Source organism: Salvelinus namaycush, chromosome 16 (genome assembly GCF_016432855.1).
Source record: "Salvelinus namaycush isolate Seneca chromosome 16, SaNama_1.0, whole genome shotgun sequence".
Lineage (NCBI taxonomy): Eukaryota > Metazoa > Chordata > Actinopteri > Salmoniformes > Salmonidae > Salvelinus > Salvelinus namaycush.
Window position 1 is genome coordinate 37,857,603 of NC_052322.1, and position 24,528 is coordinate 37,882,130.

General features: G+C 39.9%; 1 protein-coding gene across 3 annotated transcripts; it reads left to right on the plus strand.

The window, feature by feature from the left end:
- Window positions 1-240: 240 nt before the first annotated feature.
- Window positions 241-24,429, plus strand: otud5a (OTU deubiquitinase 5a). 3 transcript variants are annotated; one of them, XM_039011205.1, is made up of 9 exons: window positions 241-1,045; window positions 3,795-3,888; window positions 18,701-18,765; window positions 18,849-19,005; window positions 19,477-19,625; window positions 22,048-22,233; window positions 22,403-22,607; window positions 22,751-22,864; window positions 23,911-24,429. In XM_039011205.1, exons 1-9 carry the CDS (start codon window positions 491-493, stop codon window positions 24,030-24,032), a joined length of 1,647 nt encoding a protein of 548 aa, XP_038867133.1. In that variant the 5' UTR covers window positions 241-490; the 3' UTR covers window positions 24,033-24,429. The 3 variants fall into 3 exon arrangements, with proteins under 3 accessions (XP_038867133.1, XP_038867134.1, XP_038867132.1); XM_039011206.1 differs by having other exon boundaries at window positions 3,798-3,888; window positions 22,045-22,233; window positions 23,911-24,424; XM_039011204.1 differs by having other exon boundaries at window positions 22,045-22,233; window positions 23,911-24,423.
- The last annotated feature ends 99 nt before the right edge of the window (window positions 24,430-24,528 follow it).

Genomic DNA, 24,528 nt, shown 5'->3' on the forward strand with positions numbered 1-24,528 from the left:
TTTTGGACTTTGGGGCTGTGGTAACTAGTGACGACCCAGAAAGACCATTGACGAAGGAAAACGTCCAACCCTAACCTCCTAACCCCTATCCTACCCTACCCTCAACTATAAACCTTTTCTAACCGTACCTTAACCATTTTTAAACGTCAACTTCAATGGACGTCCCAAGGATCCCGAGTAGCACAGACCCTGGAAAAAAGCTATTGCAAGGGAAGTGACGTTCCTGTGTCGTCAGATCTCTGTTGATGTTTTGTGGGGAATGGAGAGCTTGGAGGACGGGAAGAGGGAGACGGTTTGTTATTGTTCAACTAGCTAGCTATCCCCAGAAAACAAAGCCAATAACAGATGATATCGATATATTTTGTAACCTAAGTGTTTAAGGTCGAATATTGCACAGAAACTGACGGCCTTAACGGCAAAGTAGGCCTACTAGCTACATTCTGGAAAGAAGGAATCGTCACCCCGTTGACCCCCTCCCTAACAGACAACCATGACGATTCTTCCGAAGAAGAAGCCGAACTCGAGTGTCGGTGTTTCGGACCATCCGGACGAGACTGACAGAAGGAGTGGCTCTGACACACATCAACATCCACACGGAGGTCGTACAGGTGCAAGACCGAGGGCCTCGCCGCCACCATGGTCATATCAAGCCGCTCCACCTTCGACAAGGGAGGATAGACGGAACGAAGCTAGCTCTCGGCCGCAGCAGGCCTCTCCCCCTCCCGTGGTTTCAGGGTCTCCTGTTGGACCTGGGGATGGTAATGGGACTGGAGGAATACCATGCGTTGCTGGGACACGCGGAGAACTGTCAGGCAGCGTTGGTTGTGGTGGGGGAATTGGAAGTTGTTGTTCGGGGCCTGGTCTGAGTAAAAGGCGACGACAAGCAACCTGCTCTGGGGTGGCCGGTGGTGGAACACCCGGCGTAGCTGGAGGTGGCGGTGGAGGTCCTAGTGCTGATTCGGAGGAAGGTGCGGGTTACAACAGTGAAGATGAATACGAGAACGCATCGAGACTGCAGTCTGAGGACCCAGCGACAGTGGAGCAGGTAATGCTGTGTAAAATGTAGTTCATTAGTTCAGCTCATGGCCTCCAGGGTGACCACTACCTTCGTCCCGCAACTAGCCATTTAAATGAACATTCATATTAACAATTATTACTGTTTATTTCACACAGACACTTTTTTTGCTAAATAAACCAATACCAGTAGCCCATTGGTTTTAAATGGGCGTTCTAGAAATGACCAGTTTGGGAGTAGCGGGTAAAAGGTATATGTTTTGAATGTCACTAGTTATTTGCTTTCTCCATCCAGGTCTGTTCTGTCAACCACATTAATTCAGGCATCATCTAAAATGGAATGTGAAAGTATTCAAAGTTTGGAGAAATAATGAGCTAGCTAGTTTTTTTTGTATGCCAGTCATTTGCTTTTATTACATACCAAGTGTCATAATGCAGCACCTTTCGATTAAGCCTTATCATTAAAGACAGTCTCTGCAGGATGTGAATACTATCAGCGTCACAAACAATGGAGCAAATGCATCCCATTCTATTTTCACATGCAAATAGCAGTTTGTTTGCTCTACTGCTAGTCAATAAATGGCATTAGGCTACATGATAGCAATATCTCTTTGGCTAAATATGATATGATGTGGTAGCATTAAAAGCTAGTGTAGGCAAACAAGTAATATTCATCCATTAAAAAAAGAGGGCTAAGCTAAAATGAAATTTACAGATTGTACAGTTGCTCAAAGATCTCGAATGAGTGTATTCCTGAAATTCATCATAGCTTCTTATTCTGACTGAATTTCCATCATTATGAACATATCTAGGCTGTTCAGTGACAAATGAGGGATGCTATTTAATAAACCAGGAATTTTAAGTTGTTCTAGCATCGCAGAAAGAAGGCCCATTTAATTGTTCAATCAGCAATAATAAGCCTACTTCTCCTATTCAATGGTCATGTCCATTAATGATATGCCTAGTTCTATTTGATTCTTCAAGAATCAAAATGCCATGAACATACTCATGAACTTAGTACAGCTGTCTTACTCCATCATAACCCAAGATATAGGCAAAGTTTGTTTTACACAATTGTTTATAAACAATGTCTTTTTAAACCATGTAGCCTAGGCCTCTGCTTAAAAAGGATGAAATAATTGCAATAGGTTGCACATCGATTTGAATAAGGTGAATAGACTAAGCCACGGCTGTACTTAATAGGCCTACTACTCATATGGTTGGCTTTGACATTTGAGGATATTTGTATTTTCCCTCTCGATAAGAAAAGGACAAACTTAATACTACAACTTGTCATTAATGAATTAGCCTCAATAAGTTGGAAACAAACATGTTAATGTAATGGTGTGGTAAACAAGGATTTTCTTTAATTCAGTTGGACGTAGTCTTGGCAGATATACCATTTAGACCGTATACCGGGGGATTTTGAATTACCGACCATAGGATTTTCAATACTGTTTTTTGGGGAGGTCGGGGGCATCCCCGCCTTGCGGGGGCAGTTGGGATGCGTGCTACGCCACTGTTTATAACTATAAGTTAAGTATAACTATAAGAAATCTAAGATGTCAAATAAATTATATCCAGCTCAGGGTTCCAGCGACACATTTGGTTTGCTAACTTGCTAGCGAAGTGGCTAGATGTTGTGATCAAGCTTCATGGTTACAGCAGAGACATTCAATCCCCTCCTGGATCAAGATCCCTATTACCTAAATTGTTTTGTGCAGGTTTTTTATTAAATAGCTCCCGTTGTGTGCACTTCCGGTAATATCGTATACCTCGGTATGGTAAAGAAACAGTATGACGTGTGAAAATCTGGATATTGCCAGTGGTGGAAAAAGTACTCAATTGTAATACTTGAGTAAAAGTAAAGATACCTTAATAGAAAATTATTCAAGTAAAAGTGAAAGTCACCCAGTAAACCACTACTTGAGTAAAAGTCAAAAAGTATTTGGTTTTAAATATACTTAAGTATCAAAAGTAAATGGAATTGCTAAAATGTACTTAAGTATCGAAAGTAAAAGTATAAATACTTTCAAATTCCTTATATTAAGCAAACCAGAAGGTACAATTTTCTAGGTATTTTTTTATTGACGGATAGCCAGGGGCGCACTCCAACACTCAGACATAATTTCCAAACAAACAAGCATTTGTGTTTAGTGAGTTCGCCAGATCAGAGGCAGTAGGGATGAGCAGGGATGTTCTCTGTTTAGTGAGTCCACCAGATCAGAGGCAGTAGGGATGAGCAGGGATGTTCTCTTGATAAGTGTGTGAATTGGATCATTTTCCTGTCAAAATGTAAAGACTACTTTTGGGTGTCAGGGAAAATGTATGGAGTAAAAAGTACATTATTTTGTTTAGGAATTTGGTAAAATAAAAGTTGCCAAAAATATAAATAGTAAAGTACAGATACCCCCCAAAAACTACTTAAGTAGTACTTTAAAGTATTTTTACTTAAGTACTTTACACCACTGGATATCGCTCAACCCTAGTTGGACGAAATTATTCAATGATTTGAGAAAGTTTCGGTTGTTACCCATCTAGAGGGCGTCAACCTCACACCTTGCTGGCACACAGGTCTGCTTTAATGTCATTGGAGACTTTGTAAACAAATGTGTAGCTAAAACTCTATTTTAGCCTAATCTGCACTCTTGGAATGTTATTCCATAAATACTTCAACAAGCTCACTTGAGACGTTAATGTAAGGTTGCCTCCTATGGTAGTCGGATAGACTTGCCTGTATAACCCATTGCATTGAATTACAGATTTTCTATTTCTCTCAGCAGGAGCACTGGTTTGAGAAAGCGCTTGGGGAAAAGAAAGGCTTCGTCATTAAAAAAATGAAAGAGGATGGAGCATGTCTCTTCAGAGCTGTCGGTAAGTGGACAGCCTTCTCATTTGCCCTCCAATGGACCCAGGCCTTGTCTTTGAACTCGATCAATCCAACATAAAACCTGCAGCAAAGATGTGCTGATCATTTGTTCAACTTTTATTTGACCAGGGAGTCATACTGAGACCAAGGTCTCTTTTACAGAAGAGCCCTGAATTACAAAAATTACTAAACTGCATCAAATACGAAATGCAAACGGAAACTAAACACGGTCATAAATAAACAAGAACATTAATCAGTAATAAGGTCCTCAATCACAAGTCTAAATTGCCCTAGAGGCACTGAAACGTCAAATCAAATGTATTTATAAGCCCTTTTACATTAGCAGATGGCACAAAGTGCTATACAGAAACCCAGCCTAAAACTCCAAACAGTAAGCAATGCAGATGTAGAAGCAAATTTAAGAGAATTTTGAACATTGTTCCTCAAATACAGTGCAAAAAACCCCGAAAAGCTGATTTACCTAACTCAGTAGAGACCGAAGGAATTTCCAGAGTTAGCCATCCCTGAGACTGGATGTGGTAATTCATACGTCTTAAGATTATTAATGATGTAAGGTACAGTGGGAGTTTTTGTAAAAGGGCTTTATATATCAAGAGATCAATGAATCGACCTACACGATGTCAAAGATTACCAACCTACTTTCTGGTAAAGAAAGCAGTGATGTGAAATGCTCCAATGAAATGTGGAAAGAATTTTGAAAGAATGTCAGTAATGGACTCCATGGAGGAGCTTGAATGTTATGTACACGTTTTTGACATTGGTATCGTTAGCCTACATTTTGTCTACCAGACATGAACTAAATCAAGGTATAATTTGGTAAAGAGCAATGCTAACCAATTTCCGTTTATGACACTAGATGGCGCTACTTTACCATGGTTATTCATAGAGGATTCTCTGACGCTGTGACTGTATGAACCCTGTCAAAAAGCACAGGGCCAATTCTAATGCTTCTAGTTGATGTTTTTTTTTTTTATTATTACTTCTGTATACTTTTTCTTGACCCAAAAAACGTTGTTTAGGCCTACTTTGTAAGGGTTTCATTTTTGTCATTTTTTTGTTGCATTTTTTTATGCATTGTTGTGAAAAAATGCATTGTTTCCCTGAATGTGTTCTGTGGATTGAGCATAGCCATGACCCGGCCACCTGCAGGTGTCAGAACGGACTGAGAAGGGCTCCTCTTATCTGGGTCTCCTAGCTTTGTTATTACCCTTAGGCACTGATGGAAACCACATTCATATTATTATTATTATTATTTATTTCACCTTTATTTAACCAGGTAGGCAAGTTGAGAACAAGTTCTCATTTACAACTGCGACCTGGCCAAGATAAAGCAAAGCAGTTCGACACATACAACAACACAGAGTTACACATGGAGTAAAACAAACATACAGTCAATAATACAGTAGAAAAATAAGTCTATATACAATGACCTACATCTATGAATTCACACCAGTTACATTTCTCTTCACACTCCCAGTACTTCAGGTGTAAAATCAATCCATTCCCAAACAATTGGGATAGTTGAACAAGAATGGGGTTATATAAGAGCAGTCCTGAAATGAGGCTAGCGCTTTCCCTTCAGCCAGGTGCTCAAAAAGACTGGCCTAGTTTCTTCTCACTCCATGGGAAAACATTACACTAAATTATTTGGGAATCTGATGGAGGTTTGTTATTTCAGTTTTAAGCCTTCAGGTGTTTGCCTTTGTTTTTCTGGTTAATATTTTTCTTTGATCTGGAAACAGGCCTAGCTAAAGAGAAGATTTAAACAGTAAAACAACCTGTATTCTTATGCATCAACTGTGTGTGCTTTACAACTGTTTACATATCACTCAACTGATGGGTATTCCATCTTTGAATGAGGGTTATTGTAATGTTGCATTCTTCCTCTCCCGAGCAATATGCAATCACAATACCTAAAGCACTCTCTTCTTAAACATAATACAGCTCTTTTAGTCACGTCACTTAAAACTAGGGTTCTCAGGTGAAGTCAAGAAGGTCTACCTTCGCTTCTGTGTAAAGTTTTGCCATAAACTAGTTTCATTTCATAGAAATGAATTTCGCCATCAACGTGTAACAATAATACTGAGACGACATGCTGGTGGGTTTTTCTACATCAGTGGTGTGAATGTGAGTAGTATTTGACGGTAATTCACCCCTGTCCACACCTGATGTGTTGTGGTGGGGATTTCTCAATGCTGTACTTTCTGCTTTGGTTTCAGATGTGGCCAGATCACATTTAGAGTTCCTGAGAAAAAGCATTGGACTATCTAACCCACAACCCACTTTTTGTAAACCGGTATATCTCCCCCTGTCCACTGAGTATAATTTAGATAGATGTTTAAAGCCTTAGCATCATTGATTACTGACTTCTGAACTGTGATGTATTATGGCTTGACTAAGCTAAGCTACACTGAAAAAAAATATATAAATGCAACATGCAACAATTTCAAAGATTTTACTGAGTTATAGTTCACATAAGGAAATCAGTCAATTTTAAATATATTCATTAGGGCCTAATCTATGGATTTCACATGACTGGGAATACAGATATGCATCTGTAGGTCACAGATACCTTCAAAAAATGTAGGGGCGTGGATCAGAAAACCATTCAGTATCTGGTGTGACCACCATTTTCCTCATGCAGCACGACACATGTCCTCTCCATAGAGTTGGTCAGGCTGTTGATTGTGGCCTGTAGAATGTTGTCCCACTCCTCTTCAATGGCGGTGCGAAGCGGCTGGATATTGGCGGGAACTGGAACACACTGTCGTACACCTCAATCCAGAGCATCCCAAACATGCTGAGTGGGTATACAGGCCATGGAAGAACTGGGACATTTTCAGCTTCTAGGAATTGTGTACAAATCCTTGTGCAATGGGGCTGTGCATTATCATGCTGAAACATGAGGTGATGGCGGGAGATAAATGACACGACAATGGACCTCAAGATCTCGTCACGGTATCAAATTGACAATGATAAAATGCCATGGCAATACTGCACATTTTAATAAATCAAATCAAATTAGTGGCATTTTATTGTCCCCAGCACAAGGTGCACCTGAGTAATGATCATGCTGTTTAATCAGCTTCTTGATATGCCACACCTGTCAGGTGGATGGATTATCTTGGCAAAGGAGAAATGCCCACTTACAGGGATTTAAACAAATTTGTGCACAAAATTTGAGAGAAATAAGCTTTTTGTGCGTATGGAAAAGATCTTGGATATTTTATTTCAGCTCATGGAACATGGGACCAACACTTTACATGTTGCGTTTATATTTTTGTTCAGTATATATTAGGCAATATATTTACATATTTATTTAAGAGTATCCTAAATACCCAGGCCCCCCCCCCCCCCCCCACACACACACACACTTCAAAAAAAAAAAAGTATTTTCCTACTATCACTGATTGTAGGAGGGTTAGGGTGCAATCCAATTTGAATTCTATTCAATTCAGGAAGAACACTGAAATTCAAATTCCTATTCTCTCCAGTGTTTTTCAATTAGGAAAATTTGGAATTGGAATTTGGTTTAGCCTACTTTCTGCATTGAAATGGAATTGTACAACAATACAAAATCATTTATTTTAAAGTATATTTTCCTACAAGCAATGACTTCCACTGATAGCTACTTTATTGAGGAAAAATGTACTTACTGTGATATGTGGTTGTCACACCTAGCTATCTTAAGATGAATGCACTAATTGTTAGTCGCTCTGGATAAGCTAAATGACTAAAATCTAAATATATTTGCTTTCAGAACCGGTTAACGTTCAAGGAACAATTGTTGTTTGTCTTCCGTCCTAGAACACAACCTTTTTTACTTATTGGCTAGTTACCATGTCAATTAAGTTTAGCATTTTTGCAACCCAAGATCATGTGTGTGTAGATATGTCCACATTTTGCTAAATGATGTGACAGTCTGTATCGGCGAGTGGCATCATGACATTGTCATCGGCTAGACCTAGTGCAGGAATAAGGTAAAGGTCTCCGTGGTTACAGAGCCCTGCCCTAGCATTCCTTTTCAATCATTACTGTACTTTCTCATTCCCACTCATTTATTCCTCCCGTCTCATCTTTTGACTTTGCTCTTCTTTCTCTTGCTCACCTTCACTATTATCAATACCCTCACTCCTCCTTTCATTCATTTTTCATTTTCAGTCACTTTGTTCCCTTTCCTTGCTCTGTTTTGGCAGAGAAAGATGCATACCGGAAATCGACTTGACATTAGAGCTGTGTGTAAACTTTGTGTGGACATGTGGGAGTGGGCCACTCTGACCCAGGCAGCTAATCACCTGGTCAACCATCTAGGCTATCTGTTAATATTTTCCTGACACAGGCGCCAGAATAATAGAACTTCATTGGTATTGTTTTGGTTGATACATTTAATTGATATCAGTGAGATTAAAATGGTTAATGGGTCATTCCACGAAAATAGTGATATTTTAAATAGAAATTGTGCACCAAGGTTGAATTTTAAAAGCCTTTTATATTAAACAAAGTTCTATTTTACTTTAGATAACATGGAGAATTCAATCAATCAGATTTGTAATATTAATAAAGACTTTTTAAAGTGTCCCTCCGTGCACCCTCTGTGACTTCTAGGAAGACTTTAACCCACTTAATCCACGCAGTTTTCACCAGCATTGTAAAGTCCTAGTTATTTTGTTGCTTTGACCGTCATTTCTGAAGATCATTATTTATTAATTGTGATTAGTGATTCATTTACGTCCGTCCCTCATTATGAAGTCAACCCTGTTCTGTGAACTGAACTCTTGTTTTAATATGGTGAAACTATGCCTTTTTTTCAATGTTTTTTTCCCCAAAAGCAACATTGAACATCTAATAGTCAAATCATAGTGTAAAAGCAGTTTACCCGGTCATTTATTTGTTTTGTGTTTTCTGGTGGAAAACTGAGTGGTGGAGCAGAACAGGTCAACCCTGTTACCCATAGACGGACAGGTTAGAAATGTTAATACATTTTTGGGGTTGAAGCTTGCATTCAATTGCAACTCCCTGTTGCACGCAACAAGCTTCCATTCCTCCTGTCACAAGGAGATTCATGACTGATTTAAGATGAGATCGTCAACCCTGTTAGTTTTATTTGGCACTTAATAGGCAATTACTGTATAATTATTTTTCCTTTTTAACCTACTGAAATTAGAACGTGTTTTTTATTAAGTTCAATAGCTCTTTATGACAGAATGTAAAAAAAAATGAAACATGTAAACGCTTCTCAAAATGCACTGAATTGGTGCAATGACCCTAATATTGAGAGGACTTATTGAAGAAATGAATTGTCACTGTCTTTCTCTCATCAATATCGGGCCTGTTTTGTGATAATTGGTTTGTAGTGGGAGCTCTAGTCTAGACCCTTTGTGCTTTTTATCCCTACCCTTTCTTGATTAACAGACTGGAACGCACACTGCCATTGAGCCAGAACTAACAGTCCCTGCCTAGAACTTATCATTCCCAGGACTATCTCTTCTCCACACAGCCCAATTCCACTAACTTTATTATTAAAAAACATTTTGTTTTTTGTTTGTGTGCCTAAGATACAAACAGAAGTTTGTATGTTTTTTTGTATGTTTTTGTTCGTTGCCAATCGTACAAGAAAATCAAATATCAATCAGATATGTCTGACAGTTCACATACCATGGAGAATCGCTTTGATCAGAATGTCCTACTGATTCTATTGCCATGGTTTTATACCAATTAACATTCCAGCAGTATTCTCGCCAACCTTGCGGCATTCTCAGGTATGAGTGATACTATCACTAGTCACAATCCTATACGGTCTGTAAGTAGGAATGTGAATTACACATTAACATGCTTGGGCTGAAACAAGTTAAACCTGTGTGTGTGGAGACTGTACGTCATCTCATTTCTCAGGTGTGTGTGAACCGGTCGGAGAAAGCCTTAAATTATGCAAAACACATTCCAGCTGCATGTGACTCTGGGTTGTGTGTGTCCAACAGGTTCTGTTCAATGTTTCTCTGTCTGTGGTAGTAAACAAAATGATTGAGATTATTTCTCTGGCATCCAGAGAAAAGGCAGGTGTGAGTTAACATGTACTTTGTTTGTGTTTTGCACTGTGAATGTATTTTTGTTTAGCACTGTCTGTCCATGAATCCAAACATGGATACTTGCTGCACAACAACAATGATGTCATCCAGAGAACCAGGCTTGATTGATAGACCCATAGCCTCTTCTCATTTCCCACTTTTTCCCATGACAACATTGATGGGTTCCCCTCCATTAGGACCCTGCAGGGCCTGTATATTGCTGCTATCATTTAGGCCTTAGTTATTGACTTCTGTGCAGTCCTCTCCCCAGTCCTTTGATTTCATTGTGCGCTAAGGTGTGGTTGAAATTCCTTACTGACAATGTTGACATGGTAACGGGGTCTCCAGTAAAGAAGAGAGTCGTGTGTATTGTCATGATGTTTAATAAGCCCAGAGGGGCTTTAAAAGAGCCGAAACTTGTTAAAGAAAGTTCCAAATCCATATAGCCTAAATTAAGTTTATGACTGGTCTCTCTGTTTTACAAAATGTATTAACAACTTGGCCTACAATCTGAGGTAGAAGCCAGTTAATATATTTTCTTTGCTAAGTGAGTGAGTGTCCCAGGAGGCTCAGGATTTGTACCTGCGACTCCCCAAGCCACTGAACACACAGCCTGAAGGCTGACAAGAGCATCTGGATATTATGCTCTCACATTTTCATAGTAATAAAATTACTGGCATGAAGGCTACTGGCTGAGCTTTGATAACATTGAAGCTGCTCCACTAAGGATCTCATTTTATTTGTCTATTCAAAAACGTAGAGCACAGTTTGAAGCTAACCTGGAGTTAAGATGTTCTGCGGTGCATTCCAAAGACGTCGATCATTGTGTTGACCCTGTGCTTCTTCTAGGCCTCGGGACTACACATTTCATAAGGATCACAAAACACTACCCATGTAACCGGTCAGGACAGCACATTTGGTGGCCTTTGACCTTACACAATGAGGTCATGAGCGAAGCTAGTAGTACCTGTGTAAGTGAAACTTCAACTGCCAAGATAAAAAAAAAAAAAATTTAAGAGAGAGAAAAATAAACACTATTGTCACAATTTTGTACGTGAAGGCACACTGTACTGGTGAACTTAGAGATGGTGCCCTTTGGCTTAATTACCGTTACAGTGAGTCTACACATTTTCGTCTGTCTGGTCCGAAAACGCAGAGTTTTGCAATAATCCCAACCAGCATAGACGACTGTCTGAAAAATTGAGAAAGATTGGAGATCACCTCCCACCATAATTTTGAAATGGTACTCAGTCAGTCTGATCACAATACACTATTCATGACCTTAAGCCATACTATGATTCAGAAGTGATGCTAATCTTAAGTAATAATTGTTCATTTAGACATTTTGAAGTTCACACATTGCTCGCTTTGCCCTTTTGCCCAATTGCACATTGCTCTTATGAGTTGCAATAGTACAGACAACACACACCCACACACACACACAACACGTGGGACGTCCCCTCCCCCCCACACACACAGGGTTTAGTAATTCAGAGCTAGTAAGTTTGAACTTTTCCATATTGAAATGCTTCTGAACTGTTAGATGAAGGTGAATACATAGTTAGAGATAAAGGGGTGTAATGACAGGATAAGTCCTTACAATTGAGGCTTTAAGCAATCTTTCATCCAGTTTTAGGCATAGCAGCCTGATTGAGGAAGTCTAATTTGGGTAAGAATTACACTGAAGCGAGCATTTGGGCCGCAGTGTAATTTTAGCTCAAAAGATCAGACGGTGGCAGGTAGGCCTTATCTGTGATTAGATGTTGAATGCAGTTGGCATAGGTAGGGGGCTATTGATCTGTTTATGTTTAAAGAGTAAAGTTCAAGTTGGAGATGTCCGGTCAAATACAACAGGTCACTGGAACCTGGCAGTATCATTGTCAAATAGGTTACACTGCTCTGCCTTTGACTGTGACAGTGGTGCTCATCTCCAGGATCATTTAGTGGGTCAGTATTCAGTAGCAAATCATCAACAATGGTAGCCATGATTCACCTGCATCTGACTGGCAGGGCTACCTTAAAAAAACTAGAAGAAGAATGTTTTAGGGTATGTACACTCAACTGGTGTCTGAAATGGTATTCGTTCATAGCATTCAATATCTGCTCTCAACTCATCTTCTTGAGTTGAGTCTGCCCTCAGCCCTTATTACTTTGTTTCCTGGCCAGAGTAGAATGAGTGAAGCAGTCTCTAAGGATCTTTTAGTAGCATGTCAGCCTACTCTAATACTGTTTTGAGTTGGCAAAACACTGCAGACTGGGTTTTTTCTATCTTTCCACAACTCGCTGCATGAAGACACAATGGAGCAACGTCAGGCCTCGCCGATATGATTCCAGTGAAGAGCAGATTTCTTTATTCACGTGCTTGTTCTCCATTGACGGGTGACTTAAGAGTAATTTATGCATCATTTAGATAAACTTTATCAACCGTTGACAGACCAGCAGGGTAGGGACCGAACTAATCTGCCTGTCTCTAGATCTGCATAGAGCCCTGCCCCTTTCTTAGAAATGCACTCATTGGTTACTTACCAGTATTGCATTATCGCTTGGTTGTAGCTAGTATGCATGTGGTTTCTGGTTCTCTGTGGTGTTAGGCTACATTTCACAAGAAGAGACCATCTATTCAGCTCTTTTCTCAGTAATCTTGCACAAAGAATTTCTTCCTCTTCCGTTTTTCTCGTCAGTCTCCTCCTCATTGACCAGTTGCCTGGTCATGTTTTCTGACAGGCATCAAACCCCAGTTCATCATATTCACCAACCCTACTCATAGAACACTGTTGGGTTGCTTTGGTGTGATATTCTTGGTACATTATCTCAGATTGTTTTGGCAATTCTCACATAGAAACTTCATTGGGAGGAAGGATGTTTGACATGTTTTTTTATTTTACATTTGTATGACTTTTTTCTGTTTTTATCATGATGGAAGTCGCCATTTTAGGCCCCTTTTCAGACCTATTCCTGCCTCCTGTAAGACCCTGTGATCCGTACATGATACATCCTGGTGTCATTATAGTTCTTATACTGTTCTCTAACATATGGAGTATGTCTAGATTCTGAAATACACATTTACACATGAATTTATTCAACATGAATGATATATCTCAGACTACCCTTTTTGAGATTGTTCATTTTAAGAGGTTTTGTTTAGAACAATATACTCTACAAGTACATCACATTTCTGGAGTGGGCTCTGCAAATTCCGAAGTTCTAATCCGTTTTATGAGCACCGTGAATGGTAAATGGTAGGTTATGTGCCGAGTACTCGGACAAAACAAGTATCGTAACTTATATGAATTTTCCGAATATGATTATGACACAAGTCTATTTATTTATTTTTTTGTCCATGATCGGAAGAAGAACAAAAAAACAATTTCAGCTGCCAACACACATCTCTCTTTCATTCAAACAGTGTGAAGCACTGTGTGTGCTAAATGACTGTTGGCTATTTCTTCTGTCTGTAAAGAAACGGGCGGGGTATCGGTTGAGCCTGTTGCAACGATTGGATTATAACATGCCGCTCTTCCTCTGCTCTCATTCCCAAAACAGACACGCGAGGATCTCTTTCACTCACTTACTCATCTCCAAACATAATTTATGAATCCGTAGCTAGTCATTGTTGTTCAATCTACAACTGAGGAGTACTTCTTTCTGTAATAAAGCCCTTTTGTGGGGGGAAACCCATTCTGATTTTCTCCTCTATCAAGTGAAACAATACATGGGTCAAGTGAATTCACCTACCTTCATCGAAATCTGTGTCTGGAAAAAATGCAGGCAGTAGTAGCCAGCCATGCATTAAGCTATTTATTAGCCAATTGTGTTGATAATTGAATTGGACTAAGTAAGTAAATGATGTGCATTTTCATCTGTCAGGGTAATTTACCTTTGCAACTCAATATTAGGAAGGTCTTCTTAATGTTTGCTATACTCGGTGTGCATTCTATGGTCAAAATGGCGCACATCATTATAAGTACCAGAGAACTCACTCTGAAGTTTGAAGAATATATTCTTCCACAAAAAAAAAAACAAGTTCAATCAAAAAGGGTTGTTTTATGATATTCATACTAATAGTTGTAATGTTGGAAAAAATTTATGTGAAAATGTGTATTTCAGAATGTATGTTGGAGCACACTATAAGGCAGGGGTCACCAACCGGTCAATCTTCAAGGCATTCCGAGTTGATCACCAAACATTTCTGTAGAAAAGCCAACGATAAAGGCTGTGTATAAAGGCTTGTGCTCTTTTTTACATTTTATTTGTGTTGCACTGTTGGCGGTAGGTTCACTTGATTCAGAAGCCCTGCGCACCGGGTAAGCAAAGTGTTCCTATTTTGAACCATTTAATTTGTCTGAAAAGACTCCAATTACCCAGTGGACCGGGAGATCTGTGGCTAAATGAAGTGCTCCTACTGCACTGGCCAATTGGATAGCTCATATCACCGTCCCAACAGAGCTTCCACAACCCCGGCCACAGCAAAGTTTGATACTAACTAACTAAGATTTAATAACTTTTAAAACCATGACCACAGAGAGACTCTCAAAGAATACAGCGAAGAGCTGCTGTATTTTATGAGTGAGTTCATGTTAAAATGTGTTCAGCACTGTCAACACTGTTCTTTTTCAACACTATTATAAAACATGCTTCTCACTACTTCCACTCACGCTGCAATGAATCAGTAGCCAAGAGTATCGATAGTGCTGCGTTGTTATTATTATTAGCAGCTCGTCCTATTTTAATAGCGAGGAATATTTCACTTTATTTGGTCATAGGAACAACATGAATTTGTGCATGAGGCACTTGCGGTACGACTAGAGTTCACCATCAGGTGGAAGACGCTGTCCCCTTTCTCTGGTCAGTCTCACCATAGGAAGGAGAGAGCAGGGACCGTGAGAGGCGGACCCTCTGCTGCTCTCGCCCGCCCTCCGCTGAGACTAGTGTCGTGTTCAAGACAACTGGGAACTCGGGGGGGGGGGGGGAGATCCGGGTTTTGAATGGTCGTCCAACTCGGAATTCAATGTCGGAAACTCTGACATGTTTCTAAACCTCCGACCTGAAGATCACTGACGTCATGATTTGACCTTGTTTTTTTTCAGTTGTCTTGAAAGCACCATGACCATTAGATGCAGGCACCATCAGTCCATTAAAATATAATGATTTAAATTTATGCTCAGCTGTGCCTCGCAAGTGCTACACCAACTGATCTATTTTGTAATCAAAGCTTGAGTTTTGAAATATGGTCTGAGAATATAGTCTGAGAAGAACAATATTGTCAGGCCAGGCATATAGCCAATATGCTGTGATAATGTAATGTAGGCCTACTGCACAAACCTCATTCACATAGAACTGTTTTATTAGGTTAATAGTAATAAATACAAAAATGTAAGTAATGTTTAAAAAAATCTGAGCAGTAGATCTCTGCTTGCTTTTTGACTGCGAAAGTGATCTTGACTCAGAAAAGGTTGGTGTCCACTGCTATAAGGAATATAATGACACTAAGATGTCTGTGTCCTGTACAGTTCACAGATCAGAGGGTCTTACAGGAGGCATGTACAGGTCTAAAAAGGGCTTAAAACGACCACTTTCATCATGGATTTTCTAAAAAAAAATAAAAAATGGTTTGTGATACAAATGTAAAAAGCATTTCAAACATCCTTCCTCTCCTAATGAAGTTTCTATGTGAGAATTGCCATAATAATCTGAGATACCAAAAATGTTTTCTGCTCCTGCTGGCGTGGAATCACTCTTTGTACTCTTTCTTCATTGATGATTTTAGTTATTTTAGAAAATGACTGAAGGCTACATGACAAATCAACCACATAACTAACTGAGGTCCTAGCATCTGTTTTGTTCAGAACTGAAACGTGCAGTGGAAAGATCTCATGAGAATGGGATTTTTGGCAGATGAGTCAGATTTACACCAATGCGTTTGGGGGTTATCCCCATCTCAAACAGCCGTCCTACACCTGTCCATGTCATACTTCACTGGAGTTCACTTGGTTCATAGACCATTACATCTCAACCTCATCAGGGGAATTGGGTACTGAAAGCAGTCAAACATGTGACTCGTCTCCTCTAGCCTAATTCTCCACCACTTCTTTAAACCAGTAGGTCACAGGTTGCTGAATGATATTTAAACATCCATACATCTGTATTTGAACCTTGAAGTGTCGTCCTTCGTGTATTGTAGGCCTATTTGTTTAAATGTGACTCTGTCCAGAGTGACAGTGAGGAACATGTTGAAGGTCAGGAACACCATGAGCAGCTCATTCAGGCGTGTTGCTGATGCATAATGACAAACTGGACCTGCCAGAAAATGTGCCCTCCATCCAACAGTAGCCACTTGGAGTGTTGCCAGTGCCACATCTTGCCATGAGAACATTCAGTCACAAGGGAACTAGAATATTTTGTCCTAGTCATACACAAGCTTCAAAACACTATGTTTTTTTTGTAGTGAAATTCAAGACTACGTTGTCAATAATGACATTATGGCACGGACAGTTGTTGGAACTGACATTTTTCAAAGACTTTAGTCACCATCCTTCAGGTTAAAACATTGAGGCTGTTTACTCTTTTTAGTTTGCATTATTAGATATCTTTATTTAGTTAAAACATATATGTTTGGTGGTGGGAAGTAAGATAGGTTTTACTGTTATTCTATTTCCATAACCATTTTTGCTAAATGTATTTCTGTTTCTGCACTGGTTAAGCAGGTTAATGCTGAGAAAGAGGAAATTGACTAAGAGATTCTCAGAATCTTTGCGGCTTACAGTACCATGTGACTTGCCGGAATGAAGACTGGAACTGGTGCTCATTTGCATATTTTGCGCTGGTTGAGGAAAGGGGGGTCTGTGGAGAGGAAACCTTTTAGTTTTGTTTACATATGTGGATCATACAAGTGACTCAACTCATATCTCTATATAGATCACGTATAGCTGGGGATGCAACCACAGAGAAAGCCCGCCAAAATACCCCTTTATAGTCAATCTACCATCTTATGCATTCAAATGTGCAATACTGATGATAAAGCATTTGCACCTGCTTTAATAAAATAGTCCTATAGATCCATATTGATTACAGTACCAGTCAAAAGTTTGCACACACCTACTTATTCAAAGGTTTTTCTTTATTTTTACTATTTTCTTCATTTTAGAATAATAGTGAAGACATCAAAACTATGAAATAACACATTTGGAATCATGTAGTAACCAAAAAAGTGTTAAACAAATCAAAATATATTTGAGATTTGAGATTCTTCAAAGTAGCCACCCTTTGCCTTGATGACAGTTTTGCACACTCTTGGCATTCTCTCATCCAGCTTCATGAAGAGGTCACCTGGAATGCATTTCAATGAACAAGTGTGCCTTGTTAAAAGTTAACTTGTAGAATTTCTTTCCTTAATGCATTTGAGCCAATCAGTTGTGTTATGACAGGGTAGGGGTGGTATACAGAAGATAGCCCTATTTGGTAAAAGACCAAGTCCATATTATTGCAAGAACAAATCAAATAAGCAAAGAGAATCGACAGTCCATCATTACCTTAAGCCGGGAAGGTCAGTTAATTAGGAAAATTTAATGAACTTTGAAAGTTTCTTCAAGTGCCGATGCAAAAACCATCAAGCGCTATGACGAAACTGGCTCTCATGAAGACCACCACAGGAAAGGAAGACCCAAAGTTTCCTCTGCTGCAGAGGATAAGTTCATTAGAGTTACCAGCCTCAGAAATTGCAGCCCAAATAAATGCTTCACAGAGTTCAAGTAACAGACACATCTCAACATCAACTGTTCAGAGGAGAGACTGTGAATCAGGCCTTAATGGTCGAATTTCTGCAAAGGAACCACTACGAAAAGACACCAATAAGAAGAAGAGACTTGCTTGGGCCAAGAAACACGAGCAATGGACATTAGACAGGCGGAAATCTGTCCTTTGGTCTGATGAGTTCAAATTTGAGATTTTTGGTTCCAACCGCTGTGTCTTTGTGAGATGCAGAGTAGGTGAACGGATTATCTCTGCATGTGTAGTTCCTACCATGAAGCATGGAGGAGGAGGTGTGAGGATTTAGAATTCTAGGCACACTTAACCAGCATGGCTACCACAGCAATACGACATCCCATCTGGTTTGCGCTTAGTGGGACTATCATTTGTTTTTCAATAGGACAATGACCCAAAAGCAAGACCAAGAAGGAGAGTGATGGAGTGCTGCATCAGATCACCTGGCCTCCACAATCACCCAACCTCAACCCAATTGAGATGGTTTGGGATGAGTTGGACCATTTAGAGTGAAGGAAAAGCAGCCAACAATTGCTCCGCATATGTGGGAACTCTTTCAAGACTGTTGGAAAATCAGTCCAGGAGAAACTGGTTGTGAGAATGCCAAGAGTGTGCAAAGCTGTCATCAAGGCAAAGGGTGGCTACATTGAAGAATCTGAAATCTAAAATATATTTAGATTTAACACTTTTTTTTGATTACTACATGATTCCAAATGTGTTATTTCATAGTTTTGATGTCTTCACTATTATTCTACAAAGTAGAAAATAGTAAAAATAAAGAAAAACCCTTGAATGAGTAGGTGTGTCCAAACGTTTGACTGGTACTGTAAATTACATACAACTGCATTAATCGTACTTTGTCATACTTTGTCAGTCATATGCTACTTCATACGTATTAATTTGATCTAGGCTTCGTCAGAAAGATGTATGTTGCATTTTGTTGTAACACCTAATTCCCTCTTGTTTGCAGCTGATCAAGTATATGGAGACCAAGATATGCATGAAGTTGTCCGTAAACACTGCATGGACTACTTGGTAAGTTTTCTTCTTTCTTTGGTTAACAGGCAGATTTCACCTGTTGGGATTTTTCATAATGAAAATGTGTACTCTAATTTCAGACGAAAAATGCAGACTACTTTTCGAACTACGTGACAGAAGACTTCACCACGTACATCAACAGGAAGAGGAAAAACAACTGCCACGGGAACCATATTGAGATGCAGGCTATGGCAGAGATGTACAATCGACCAGTGGAAGTTTACCAGGAGGGCACAGGTGTGTTTTTCAGTAGTGGGCCATGCCAGGTGCATTATTATCAGAGCTAATGGTCCTCTGGTAGGCCCTCTGTAACTCAGTCAGTAGAGCAATGGCGCTTGAGACGCCAGGGTAGTGGGTTCGAATCCCAGGATCACCCATACGTAAAGATTTATGTAAGCATGACTAAGTTGCTGTGGATAAAAGTGACTGCTAAATAGCATATATTATTATTACTGTACACAGTTTGTAATTTTTGAGTTTTATGGCCTTTGACGTGTAGGCCTACTTGAGAGAGATTACTAATAGGTACTCCTGTGAGTTATTGGACTGTTTTTCAAACAGGACTGACATTTTATTATTGATTAAAATCTAGACAATTTGGGCATTAGTGTTTTAAATCGAATTTCTTCTGAATAAGTGTGGACATAGTAGTGTACTACATTGATCACGTAGTTCTGTTAACTCTTTTTTTTTCTCCTCCTCTTCCAGAACCAATCAACACGTTCCATGGCATTCATCAAAACAATGACGAACCAATCAGAGTCAGCTACCATCGTAACATTCACTACAACTCTGTGGTGAACCCCAACAAAGCGACAATTGGAGTAGGCCTTGGGCTTCCTGCTTTAAAACCAGGGGTGGGTACCTACATCTTGTCTTTAGGATTTAACACGGAAGTGGGCAATATATCCTTGTGGTTGTTACATTACTAGAAAATAAAAACAGTATTTAGATGTGTAAAACAGGCCATTTGAGGACAACTGGTAGAGTTATGTAGGCTCATCTATAAGTGACCTTGGTCTCAGAATGGCTCCCTGTCAGAATAAAGGTTAAATGTGTGTTCTGGAGAATTTCATTAGGTTCCCTTGATTCTAATTGATTCACCTTGATTTACGATGCTAGAGATGTTGGCCCGGTTTACGACGGTGTGACTGTCTTCTTCCTGTGTGTGACTCAGTTGACCCCTCTGTCACGCTAAATGATTGTTTGAAAGCACTGTTGCCTAATCGTTGCTTTTTTAGTGCGTTGACATGTTCCAGCTGGCAGCCTGCATTGCCTCTGAGTCACAGACGCATCTCACATTGCATTGTCATTTCAGTGACGAGCAGTTTAAGTTGAGTTCATGATTATATGATTTATTGACATTAACCAATTAGCAGCTGGCTAGCATTGCTGTTAGTGTTGTTATCGGTTCCATTGCCTTTTCCTGTCTTAACAGGTGGTTGTTATCACATTTGACTTAATTGATTAGTCGCATAAAGTTATAAAGTATTTTTGGATGCAGCGTTGGTTGTGTAATAGTGCAATTGAAATCTTTCATAACTGAATCATTCGGAGATCTTGTGACTTTCCCCTGACGAAATGGATGACGTCCATGGGTCCATCCAGACACAGTCAGGCAGCCAGGCAGACTCAGTCAGAGTGGAAAAGTGGGAGAGAGGTGACAGTCTTTGGGTCATCATAGCTTAAGATCCCTGCGAGACGAGAGCGTGTGGCCTGGAGTGTCCCACTTTCAGAACACATACACATCAAAGGAAGGGAGGCTGAGCTCAGAGAGGGGCAACATTCCACATGTCCCCGTCTCTCTGGAGGAGCCTATTAGCAGTACACTGTGCTGTTTGTGTTGAGATGCCTAATGATAACACTACCATGATCAACAAGCAGTGCATCATGGTGAATGACCCCACAGTAATTAGAAAACACTAGCCTGGGCTCCTTGGCTAGGAAAACCACTGTAGCACTCAACAGAATAGCTGTTTGTTGATGTATATTGTATTTATTGAAGATTGCTGTTTTGTATTGTTATTGGTTGAATGTTGGCAGATGTTTGAGCCAGTTAGAAGTGACAATGTTTTGATTAAAACACATAAATGTGGATGGAGAGTCTTATCTACTTTTTTTTTTAAACTTTCTAATTTGTAAGGGGGAAAACATATTGTCTTAATAGTGTCATTTGTTGTCATTAAACAGCTTCATAACATTGCGGTTGTCATGAAGCGCTAGCTAGATAACGGTGGCACTGTTGAGGTATCTTGGGTACTCAAAGTGCTTTAGAAGCACATCAGATGTTATCGGTAGGCCTAAGGAGTTGTTGTTAGTTGGGAACTAGCTGTGAACTTTGTGCATTGGTCTCATTCATCATATTGAGCAGGGCAGAGGACCATGACGTTATGGGGAACCGACTGTGCAGTTGGATTGTTCAGGCGCTAAGGACATGTTGTCTACCATGGGTGGAGCTCCCACATAGAGGGTCACACACCTAGCCATCTCCATTAAGCCTTAGATTAGGAAACGGGCATGCTTTCCTAGAAAGGCTGGAGGCAGTTTTTCCATTTGCTAAATTCTGAGTGTCCTGATTGTCTCTTACTAATGCGCGCATGGACAAAGATATCAAAGACCTGGAGTAATTTCTAGACAGATAGCGACATTCTCTTGATAGCCAGCAGACTAAACTTGTCAAATCTCCTTGATAAGGTGTGAAGGATCTGAAGAGTTTGTCTTGGTCGTTACACATTGTTACTTGGTCGTTACACATTGTTACTTGGTCGTTACACATTGTTACTTGGTCGTTACACATTGTTACTTGGTCGTTACACATTGTTACTTGGTCGTTACACATTGTTACTTGGTCGTTACACATTGTTACTTGGTCGTTACACATTGTTACTTGGTCGTTACACATTGTCCCCTAGGCCTGGGAATTGCCGGGGACCTCATGATACGATATTATCACGATACTTAGGTGCCAATGCGATATGTAATACTATTCTCATGATTCTATATGTGCATATTGCTCACCATATGTCTGCTGCATATGGGACAAGAGAGAGAGAGTGAGAAAAGAGAGTGAGTCACTCTCACAAGAGAGTGAGCCATGAGAAAATGAGTCTGGATCCCTATTTTAAAAATTGAGTTTTGATGCAGGCCCAGCCAACTAGTGCAAAAATGATATTGTCGATATGATATATCATCAAAAATAATATCCCGATATGTAACTATCGATTTATTTCAGTTTTATGTCCAGTTAGTGATCTCTGTCCTCTCCCTCCCTCCCAGCAGTATGTAGACCAGTCACTTATGAAGAACGCTATAAAGACCTCTGAGGAGTCATGGATCGAGCAGCAGATGCTGGAGGACAAGAAGAGAGCCACGGACTGGGAGGCCACCAACGAGGCCATTGAGGAGCAGGTGGCCAGGGAGTCCTACCTGCAGTGGCTCCAGGACCAAGAGAAGCAGGCGCGCCAGGTGAGAGAAAACGTGGAAGTACATGGCAGATTAAAGAGCAATTCAGTGACATCCTTCTTAGAAAGACAATAGTACCACATTTGGTTCATATGAATCTAGTGTCCAGTATAGAAGTGTTGCAGCAGCTGGCATGTGTTTTAATGAGGTCCATGTCTCCCTCTCCTCCCAGCCCCGTAAGGCTAGTGCCACCTGCAGCTCGGCCACCGCAGCATCTTCTAGTGGTCTGGAGGAGTGGAGTGCCCGCTCGCCCCGGCAGCGCAGCTCAGCTCCCTCACCGGAGAACACTGACCCCTCTCACTCAGACACAAGCAACAAGCCTCCCTCCCCTGCTGGGGCAGCCCTCATGTCCAAGCCCCCTTCACCTTGTGCCCCAGGTTAGTCACTGTGACAAACCATCAGAAGTGTCATGAATCAACTGAGAGGGTTGTGTATCAAATTAACATTGGAATCGTAGGGTTTCATCTTTGTAAAGAATCTTGATTTGATGATGGGAATGTCTCTCTGCCCCCTACTCTAGGTCCCAGCAACCAGGCTTGTGTTGGGCCTGATAGACCCACCTCCTCTCTGAAGTCGCTGTACCCGGCCCTGGAGTACCGTGCTATCATGAAAGAAATGTCACCCACCGCCTTTGGTAAGATAATCACTTGCTCTTTCTTTACTTAAAGACTTACTCAAATGAATGCATTCAATTCAGTTCAAACAACTGTATTTGTCCCCTTAGGGCAATTACTGCTGTTGTATGTTATGTTATTTATATGTTATTCATAGAATGGGTAGTATGTTCAGTTTGAGATGTAATATTTCGCTTGGGATAGTTTTCAACACTAGCTGCAATCCTTAACATAAGGCATATCAATTACAGTGTTCTAGACAGTGTTATTACACATCCTCTGTTAAAGCACGGTGCTGTAGCTGCTGCTGGACTGAAGACACTTGAATAACAACATATGTATGCTAGAGATTAGTGGAACATTTTTGTTTTGTTTTTTTACATAACTTTCAAATGTAAATGATAGGATAGGTTAAAGTGTATCATCATAATGTTTCTTTTTTATTAGATTTATTAGGATCCCCATTAGCGAAGCAAATCTTACTGGGTTCCGACACATAACGAAAAATACATTACCGACAAAATAATTTAAAATGTACATAATGTACATTTTTAAAAACTGTGTGTGCACCTATCAGTTATACATACATGTAGCTTTAAAGTATTTGGGTCACCATAGGACATGTATTGTTTTTACTGATCACCTCTCATGATGGTATATTCTATCGCTTAGCAACTCTGTATCTGAAAGGAAAACAAACAGGAAATCAGAAGAAGAATTGTAAGAACGTAGAATAGTAGAAACATGAAACAAGGGTGTGGTGCGGGAGCAGAGTTGTAAAACGGATGCACTTCACCTGAAATGTCCTCCCTCATATTGGCTGGGTTGTGATTGGGTGCATGTACTGCCACATTTGTATTTGTGTACAAGCTTTTTCAACCCAAACAAAATCTATGTTAACCACTGTCACTAATGTGCAGAATATAAACAGCAACTAACAATATTTTATAAACTAGTAATTCCAATACCCCTCTTGATTTAGAATAACTACCAGATTTTTTTTCTTCTCAAAGTCCTCTTACATTAGAATGCTAGAATGTTTATTTTTCCTTTCTCTATGGTGTAGGCTTAACAGACTGGGAGGATGATGAGATTCTGGCCTCAGTCTTGGCCGTTTCACAACAAGAGTACCTCGACAGCATGAAGAAGAACTCAATGCATAGAGAACCCTCTCCAGACAGCAGTTGATAAAGGGGATCAAGCACACACACAACGTCCCCTGGAAGGAAGGTGGCTGAACGGGGAAAAATCCAAACGTCATCATGTAACCATCCAGTCTTCTCTCCTCCTTCTCCCTATCATCCATCTCTGCCTCTCCACACCTACCAATAAAGATCCAGCATAATCAGACTCCACCCCCTTCCTTTCTAATACCATAGACACCATCATTGGACTTATTTAGTTGCATGTTTAATTGAACACAACCAATATCATCATAGAAAACAAGAAGAAAAAATATATAAAAATGGTCATACTTATCCTCTTAATGATTGGTTAATATAAGTTTGTTTTATTTTATTTTCTTGTTTGGGATGAAAATACTTTTTTTTTTTTTTGGAATAAAAGAGGAAATCTTTCTGAAAAACAGCATTTTTGTGTATTTCTTTTTGCTATAACTGTACTTATTAATTTCATACCCACTCGAATTGATATACACTTCTAAATATTGAATAGCATTTTACCT